Below are 9,882 nucleotides of genomic sequence, written 5' to 3'. Positions count from 1 at the left end.
CATACACGCACACACAGAGGGACACAAAGGACAAAGACATAATGGGAACCTAATAGACAAGAAACTAAACTAATCATAAGCAAACTCAGAGCCATAGGATTAACTCAAAACTAATGAATGAACCTTAAACTGTAACATAAGACATAATAGTCACCAAAAACATAAGAAACTCAAAACACTGGGTCAGATGAGATGGCCTTTATTTGTCAGTTGCAGGTCTTTTGCCCACAACCGAGATGACAGACCTTGCCGACCGTACATACAATACACAAACATCACATTGGGGAGACAGGTCAGGCTAGGTAGCGAGGAAAAAAACATCGAAATGTGTAAAACAAAAGGATAATACAGGAATGCTCAGATATCAACACACTATAGCACAATAAACACAGACAAGCAACATGGGAAAGTGTTCCAGTGTGTACATCTGATCTGGGACAGCTGCAATCTTCGACTGCGCCTCCATAGTTCAGCTGAGAGAGTGTCCTTCGCCCTGCCAGGCGAAGTAAACAAAAATGTGTTTTTCGAGTCCAGCCAACCCAGGTGGCCTTGCATGGAATGGGAAGGAACAGACTCAACACAGTCATTATCAGGGAATTTTTATTCGGCTCCAGCCTTGAGCCCACAGCTGGCGCCGAAGGGGTAGCCAGATTATGATGGTAATTTTTCTTTTGCAACAACTCATGAGAATTTCAAGCTGTTCTTTAACACTCCGACACTGGTCTCTCAATCTCCCGTTGGATAGCCGCGAGTTTCTCCATGATGTTATTAACCTTCATTTCCGTGGTCTTGTCATTCTTTTGCTCAAAGAGCAGATTCTGAGACCTCATGACCGCAGTCAGCTGTTCCAAGATGTAATCCAACTTCCACTCAGAGGTGTTGTTCTGAGTGGACTTTTCCTTGATGTAATCCAATGTATGCTCAGAGCAGGGGCGATTCTAGGATCAGAGCTTTGGGGGTGCTGAGCACCCAGAGAGCTGCCCAGCCAGCCAAGATACACTTTACTTGTCACAATGAGACTAGGGGTGGGTTTTGATAATCGATTTATCGATTAAAATCGATTCTGGCTTGGATAACATGATAGCGATTCATTAAAATCCTGAATCGATTTTGCCCGAAACGCCAGAATCTCAGGTTAAACCTTACAAACAGCTAAAACAGTAAATGAGAGCAGGAACACGGATTCTGCACAAAGACGTAAACACAAAGCTCGGACCCGCCGACGGATCAGAATCAGTGAGATGTCGCCTTTCTCACCCGACGGGACGGACACGATCAGGGCTGAAAGCCGACAGCTCGCTGATTCCGATAAATAAATAAATTATTACAAAATATTAACAAATATATATATAAAAATGGAGGCAACTGTGCCTGTGGTAGAACGTATACAATGCATGAAAAAACTTTACTGCAGATACTAATTTGACTAATTTAATAATACTAATTTTGTGTTGTAAGATTTATGAGTTGGGCAGCACGGTGGCACGGTGGCTAGCACTGTTGCCGCACAGCAAGAAGGTCCTGAGTTCAATTCCATACGGTGGCCCCTAGAGACAAAGCACGTACAAACTCCAAAACACTTGCAAACTCCAAAACACTTGCAAACTCCAAAACACTTGCAAACTCCAAAACACATGCAAATTCCAAAACACTTGCAAACTAAAAAACACATGCAAACTCCAAAACACTTGCAAAATCCAAAACACTTGCAAACTAAAAAACACATGCAAACTCCAAAACACGTACAAACTCCAAAACACTTGCAAACTCAAAAACACATGCAAATTCCAAAACACAACGGAAGTGCTCCAGGACGCTAGGGGCAGTGTTGAGCTCGATTTGCAAAATAAATGGCAAGTTTGTCTGTATGGGACGGTCTAGTCTCCGTTGCGCTTCCCAGGTTGCCTAGCAACCATGATACTAACCGCTGGAAACGTGTCATACAACTTGGTTTGACAGAAATGAGGGAGAACATATTTGTTTGTTTGTTTCTACAAGAGCTTTGTGTGATTTGATAAGTATCTGAGGCTGAGGCCACAGGACAGTAAAACATGATTTTTGGGCTTCATTTCTGTACTGAACAGTTATTTCAAGATTAGTTAGTAAATAAGAATTAGCTGGTGTTGTTCATGAGACTAAAGTCATATCACTTTGGTAATGTAAATATAATATGGCCAATATTATAGTTATTATATTAATCATTATTAGCTATTACAGCAGTGAACATGAACTCTGTGTCAAATACTGAGCTTCAGTACAGATTCAAGTTGCAGTTATTTATATGTCTTATCACCTTAAATCTTCACTCAAAGACAAGTATCTTTGACAGTGCATATATAGGTGTATCATATATAAGAGACAAATGTTGTTCCTTCAGTATGTTGGCATTACTAAATTTGGCTCATTGCTTACATATATTTATAAAAAGAAAATGTACAAGCTATGATAACTGTTTCTGATAAAATGAAGAGTAGACTGATATATGAAATATTCCTTTATTGGGTGAGAAAATCAGACCATGTCATAACTGCTTTAAGTCATACAGAATAGATATCAGAGCCTTAAACAGGCTGGCTTCTGCTAAATGGGTCAAACTGGGCAGAAAGTATACAAACACATAACATCCTTATAGAATATGATGTAACACTATAGATCAACTTACCTCAGAATATATAAAGCATATAAACAATTACAGCAATATGATGCAACAAACACAGCAGTGCTACTAATCCAAAATACTCAAAGCTTCATAGAACTGAAACAAACATTTATTTTTAGGTCCATTCTGCTGCTGATACATACTTTAGGTTTCTGAATATTACACTTGTTGCTGCCTTTCATAGTGTGTAACTTGAAGGCCCTGAGTACTTTCTCCCACACTGAAAACACTGGAATGATAAAATGATTTGAACATTACCTAATAAGACTGAAAGAAATCTCCGTCCCGGGTTTCTCCGTGGATCGGGTTTCCTCCAAGGCGTGAGCACCGATAAGCAGAGTTTTGTCCTTTCCTTATAAGATTCCTAATTATTCAAAGTAACGCTCAGGTATGCCGTTCAGCTGGGTTAGTTACGACGTCGGGAGCAGTTAGGAGAACAAAATGATACAGAGACTGTTCAGGTTGCTCTCCCACAATCAACTCAAAGGTTTATTCAGTATACAACAGTTTATATAGAGGAAAAAAAGGTTCGTGTGTCAGCAGGTTCTCAGTTCAAACCGGTACAGACCAAATAAGGAAACGTCTTCCTGTCTTCTGAGCAAAGAAGTATCCTTTGTGTAGTTTATCAGTTCAGCTACAATTTATGATCATCCCAGCAAAGTACACTCCTAGACATAGAATACAGAGTTCTTTCATTAGTGAATTCTGAAACAAACCACCTGGCCTTTAACAAGCTCTTTTCTAAAGGATAAGGAAGGGAGGATGGGAGTAAGGAAGTGGTCTCGTCTCTGTGGTATTTTCGACCTTGGGGTACCAGCCTGTGAGTCTTACACATCAATTCTTGGGTCACAGAGAAAGAGAAAAACAACTAGTAAATGGGCCTTATTGAGTAACAGTTTTCCTGTATAATATCACTATAAAACAATATCCTGTAAATGCTACCATGGTATCAAAATATCACAACAAAGACTGATTCAGGACAGACAATTAGTTATTTTAAACTTTTCTAGCAGTCCTTCACAAACAGGGAACGGTGTCTATTCTCTCCATCTGTCAGCTGCTGCTGGCTCTTCCTCCTCCTCTTCCTCACACACTGTTGAGTTTGTCCTGGTGGATCATCAGGGGTGCAAAGCCTCACAGATGATGTGCAGCAGTGTGTCCCTCAGTCTGTCCTCACTCTGGACACTTGCAGTTGTCACACATGGAAATCAAATGTGTGATAAGCTGCAGGATTCAAACACAAGTGTGACTTATAAACACATGTTCATACTTTTATTACACAATCAGAGAGAAAGAAACAGAGAGAGAGTGCAGGACAGACAGACAGGTGAAAGTCTCAGGTGTATACACTGCTACAAAACAGCACAAAAGAAGGAGGATTTAGTGTTTGTGTTATTACGAAACAAGAAGAGTTCCCAGATGGTACAGTGAACACATGTGTGACTCCTGCAATTAAAGCATCTTTCTTTCAGCTTAACGAGTGAACCGTCAGCTCGTTCAAACACACGTTAAAGTCCGTTTGGCTCGACACCACCGAACAGAGGCAGCAATGTAACATAGCTAACATTAACAGTGCAGTGGATCCTGCTTGTGCCGTGATATTCAGGACTGCAAACCGAGCAGCATCACTGACTTTCAGCTTGTTGTGTTTGTGGATATATGACTGACTTTAATTATCCACAAAATCATCTCTGTAAGATTAAGGTCGACTATATATATATATTTTAAAGTAAAGGCTTTAAAACCAAGTTAATTCTGAAAGTACAGACATCGCTAATGTCACATAACTTTCCCAACATATGGCCAACAATAATGGTTTAATGTTCTTCATTAAAAAAATATTTGCGCATAAATAAGTGACATAATATTCAGTACTTACTTCTGAAAGTTTACTCTTCCTCCGCTCCGCTTCCACAGTTTTTTTTCGGCAAAATTATCCACACCACCACCGCGCTATGAAGTCTGGGATATGTTGGGCCATGAAGGCTACACCGACCCATCCTTAAAATTCAGGGAAATTAAGGACGTATTTGAGGGCCGCATGTAGAGCAGCCTTTGAATTGGGACAGCCTTCTCTTGTCGCTGTGACGTAATCGGCCTTAAAATGCGGCCTTTAAGGCTGCAAACCCCAAATCCAGTCATTGGTACTTCCTGGCTTGTGTAGTTACTAGGTAACAAAAGCTCAACACTGCCCCTAGCGTCCTGGAGCACTTCCGTTGTGTTTTTGAATTTGCATGTGTTTTTGAGTTTGCAAGTGTTTTTGAGTTTGCAAGTGTTTTGGAATTTGCATGTGTTTTGGAGTTTGTACGTGTTTTGGAGTTTGCATGTGTTTTTTAGTTTGCATGTGTTTTGGAATTTGCATGTGTTTTGGAATTTGCATGTGTTTTGGAGTTTGCAAGTGTTTTGGAGTTTGTACGTGCTTTGTCTCTAGGGGCCACCGTAATTCCACCATCAGGCCAGGGTCTTTCTGTGTGGAGTTTGCATGTTCTCCCTGTGTCTGCGTGGGTTCCCTCCGGGTACTCCGGCTTCCTCCCACCGTCCAAAGACATGCAGCTTGTGGGGATAGGTTAATTGGATAATCCAAATTGCCACTAGGTGTGAATGGTTGTCTGTCCCTGTGTGTTGGCCCTGCGACAGACTGGCGACCTGTCCAGGGTGTACCCCGCCTCTCGCCCTATGACAGCTGGGATTTGCTCCAGCACCCCCCACGACCCTGAAAAGGATAAGTGGAAGCGAATGGATGGATGGAGATTTAGGAGTTTCATGTTTTCATAGTGGTACTTAGGAGAGCTTGACATTTTTTATCAGGTGGTACACACTGTAAAAAGTTTGAGAAACACTGATAAGGTAAGTGTATGTGTGCTTTTAGAAAACATTTAAAGCTGCTGTACAGAATCTTTGAAACAAGCTGGCTTAAAACATTTTTAGAATATAAACAGAGCACTCTGCTTCTCTTTACAGCTCCTCACGTACGTACTGCGGCAGTCATACAGACAACTGTATGGTCCAAAAGTTGGCCTACCTATTACTGGCTGAGGTTTTGGTAGAGTTGTGGCTGAACCACATAAAAATATATAATTAATTTTAATCTCCCCGATCAATTATAATGTTATGTTGGAATGTTGTTAAAGAGGGTCAAAAATGTTTCAACCCAGTTTGTTTAGCAGATTCTGTATAGCAGCTTTAATATAGGGAGAACACAACTTCCTGATTGTGTGAGTAAAATTAGTTTTTTTTTTTCTTTGTCATTTTAACAGTTTCTGCCTGTCACTGTTCCCTGTCTGTTTTCTTACCTGGTTCTTCCTGATCTTGTACTTTCTCCTCACATTCTCCTCTTTCCTCTCTCCCTGTTCGGACCGACAATCATACACAAATAGATTGTATTCAATTAGATGAAAAATTACATTAATATGAAAAAATACTATTAAGATCACTAACAAAAAGTCCTCTCTCAGTGTACTTTCAACCAAAAGGAAAATAACCAAACCACATGAACATCTAATAAAAGATATAAATATTGAAACACTGATCCAACATTATTCTTGATTGACGAATCATTTGATTTTACACTTTTACCTGAATGTGGCTCCTTTTTTTTGAAAAAACCTCCTTATATCCATTATGAACCTGGCTGTCTCTCTGTATACACACACACACACACACACACACTAGGAGTTATAAGGTTAATGGGCATCTAGTCAGTTAGCTAGTTAGTATCCATTTCTTTTCTTTCTTTTTTTTTGTCCCGTTTGGATCTTTAGCCATCAGAATTGTTGTCTTAAGGCCAAGAACGATGCCAGGCGGATTTATTTTACCAAGTGGATCATCATGGCCTTGCCATATTTGTCCATTTGATTGACCTTTATTATAATTATGAATTTATTTTATTTTCAGTTGCTACAAACGGGACAGACATGACTGGGGGATAGGACAGGGAGAAAGAATGAAAGAAAGAGAGGGAGAGAAAGAAAACCAAAGGGGAGAAGAGACGGTGAGAAAGGGGGGGGAAGAAAAAAAAAACAAAAAAAAAACACCTGGATCACCTGTATGGAGAAAAAAAACAGAAGAGAAAGCAAACAACAAAGAGCAACATAATAAAAAAAACAGCACCATCACAATAAACTAGCTAGCAGTAGATAACAGTAGATACTAAATAATATATTGTGCAGCACGCAAGATAGACAGCGCACAATGTGCTTTGAGGCAGCAGCCAAGAAAGGTGTAGTCCGCGTCTGTGAACACCCGTGTGTACACCTGTGTGCATACCTGTGTGGATCAGCATGCTTGTATTCCAAAGGTTTCTCCATGTAACGATCTGCTAGGGAGTGTGGGTAGCCATAGCCCCGTCCACCAGGGTATGAAGCAGGTATGGAGGAGATCCAGGCCCCAGATATCCAGAGGCCCCAGAGTACAAGGACCCGAGGAGGACCACCAAAGGGGGGGAAACCGTGCCACCCTCCTGGGAAGAGCTGAGTAGAGCCCAAAAGGAGAGGTCACCCCGCAGCTACGGAGCAGAGGCCAGAGGGGGTTGCAGTGGCGTGCCCGCGGGCTCTGCCGGCAGCCAGCTGTGCCAGAGAGGACCGAGCTTCAGGCCCAGAGGCCAGAGGCCTGAGGGCATCCCACCCCCCGGAAGGAGCCCAGCCAGGCCACAGGCGCCCGGCCCCGCCAATCGGCCACCAGGAGTGAGCCAGTACATACATGAGCGCCCAGCCCCAGGCGACAAGGACCACCAACACACCAACGTCTGAGGGCATCAGCCACCGGCAGGGAGTGTCGTGAGGGGAGATAGGACTCCGTACTTTAGAGGGCCTGAGATGTACCCAGAGAGGTTGAGTCTAAGACCCAACCTGACATATAGACACAGACGAACAGGCACACGCGGACACAGACGTGCATTCCCACTCCATATGCACAACCAAATACTCGGCACTCACCCAACGTGTAGACAGACACAAATAGACACTGCACAGACAGTCGCACTCCCCAAACATACTCTATATCCCAGGTCCAGGTACCCCCGCCCTCAGAGGGGCAAGCCACACCTAGACCCAGGAGATGTAACCCTTCTCTCTGGGGTGGAGGCAAGCGGACCACCTCCGTATCTGCAGTAGCAGGGAGGCCCCGCATCCCAGATCCCAGTCGGACAGCCAGCACCTCCTCCCAGCCCCCCAGCCCTGACGGCTAACAGGACCGGGGTGTCATGGTCCCGGGCCATGTGGGCCCAGTATTCGCAGTTTTGTGTGTTTTGTATTTCATTCCCTAGTCATGCCTTGGATTATTTAGTTAAGATGGTCCTTATTTGATTACCTCCTGTGTGCCCCTGTGTATCTGTGAGCCCTCGTCTCTCCTTGTGTTTATTTCTATGTTTTCCCAGCCCGTTATGTCTGTGTTCTCCCCGTGCTCTCTCTCCTCCTGTTTGAACCTCTGTACTTCCTGTTTTACTTTGCCCGTCTCCCGTCAGTGTTGTGTTCACTCCTGCCATGTCTTGTTATGATTATCAGTGTCACCTGTGTTCCCCATGTGCTCCCACTTCCCTCGTTAACCCTCTGTGTATTTATGTCTGCGTCTCCCTCAGTTATGTGTCGCGTTCTCCCTCATGCTGCATGGATTTCCCTGTGTTCCTTGGTGAGCTTTATGTTAGTTTTTCCCAGTCTAGTTTTGTATCGCCTGTCATCTTCTGTTAAGCAATAAAGCTGCCTTTTGAGTTCATCCCTTGAGTCCGTGAGTTTTTGCGATTGGGTCCTCATCCTGCCTGCCACACAGCCGTATCATGACACGGGGTGAGTGAAGACCTCAAACCTCCCTACGCCCACTCATATGTAGTGTTGCTGTGTGCTGTTCTAAAGTGCATTTAAAACTCAGGAGAGCATGGTACTAGCTTGAGGGTAGGGCACCAGCGCCAGAGGTGGGTTGGAGTACAGTTAGTATCCATTTCAAACAGGATAGCGGTAACAACAGTAGGCTGCGGACAATTTTAAGTTTTAGATTTTAAATAGGTTATATAAATTTCAATGGGAGCAACAGGACGGTCAAATGTAGCTGATTTTACTACAGAGCAGGACGGACTGTAGAGTAGCAAACATAGTCGGAAAACACGTTTTCAACACAGCAGGTTAGCTGGGTGTAATGTTTTTCAACATGGTCTGACTCCTACTATATAAAGAGTAACTGAAGGTTAAATTCAGCTAATATGTCCGCTCCGCTGCGTTTCAGCCACCATTGCTCTGGCAGTATCGGCGCTAGAGCCAGAGTAGGGGAAAGGCGAGCTGGAACAAACCATTTTGGGAGGGGGGGATATCTATACTTTTGTTGTTGAAATGTTACATTTCAACCAAGTACTGTAATCTTTTTATATTTTTAGTAGTGGGTCACACAAACAACAAATATTGTGAAAAAAAGCAAGAAATCTTTGGGGGTGCTTTGATTCATTTGGGCTAAAATCGAACATTTGGGCTAAAATCGCCCTTGGCTCAGAGGTCTTATTCTGAGTATTCACTGCAGCCATAAGCGCCTCCAAGCTCTTAACCATGCTGCACTCAGTGAGTCCTTTCTGAGAAGTCGCGCCTCGTCCCATCGTTTCAATCCCAGCGGGCAGCCTTGGGGGGGTTTGAACAGCCGGTTCTGCTTTCTTAATTCTCTGATAAGCCAGGGCCAAGCCAGCTCCGATCAGCAAGAACCCTGTTATCATGGTTCCGAATAGGTAGATCTCTTCAGCGTCCTCGATCGACAGTCCCGCCAGGCACATGATCCTCCATGTCTGCCACCCGTCCATCGTGTATGCGGCAGGGAAAGTCCCTCCAGGGCACTCGGGCTCTCCCGAGCCCAGACTTCTCGTTGAGGAAAGGGTGTCAATAGCATTCAGAGACCAGTTGATCAAATCCATAATTCTCTTTAGGTTTTAGAAACAGACTGTGAGAGAGTGTTCTAGGGAAAGTAATACAAAAAACACAAGACTAGACAGGGACATAAGAACTAAACAGGGAAGATAAGGGAGAGGAGAGGAGAAAAAGTGCGTCCGCCTCCTCCGAGAGCCAAAAGGACCAGTGAATCAGAACCATGGCAGTGAGGGTTCATATTGGTTGTTATAACAGAGGTTTTCTTATAAATAACATCGCTTTAAGAATATTTAGATGACTAGGTTGTCTAAATATGTATAGAATCAGGAATAAAAATGGGGGGCTATTTGATCCCTAACAGATGTTAGTTAAATTAGGCAGAGAAAA

At 43.3% G+C, this 9,882-nt stretch overlaps 1 protein-coding gene across 1 annotated transcript; it reads right to left on the bottom strand.

Moving 5' to 3' along the window:
- Nucleotides 1-704: 704 nt before the first annotated feature.
- Nucleotides 705-9,542, bottom strand: LOC146618613 (uncharacterized). Its single transcript, XM_085370091.1, has 2 exons — nt 9,123-9,542; nt 705-920 (listed from the first exon to the last, which is right to left on the bottom strand). Exons 1-2 carry the CDS (start codon nt 9,540-9,542, stop codon nt 705-707), a joined length of 636 nt encoding a protein of 211 aa, XP_085226217.1.
- Between the last annotated feature and the right edge of the window lie 340 nt (nt 9,543-9,882).

The sequence above is a fragment of the Diplotaxodon limnothrissa genome, linkage group LG14 (genome assembly GCF_057381915.1).
Source record: "Diplotaxodon limnothrissa isolate DT_005_m linkage group LG14, D_limnothrissa_male_GT1.1, whole genome shotgun sequence".
Classification (NCBI taxonomy): Eukaryota; Metazoa; Chordata; class Actinopteri; order Cichliformes; family Cichlidae; genus Diplotaxodon; species Diplotaxodon limnothrissa.
This window is presented reverse-complemented; position numbering and strand designations above follow the sequence as displayed.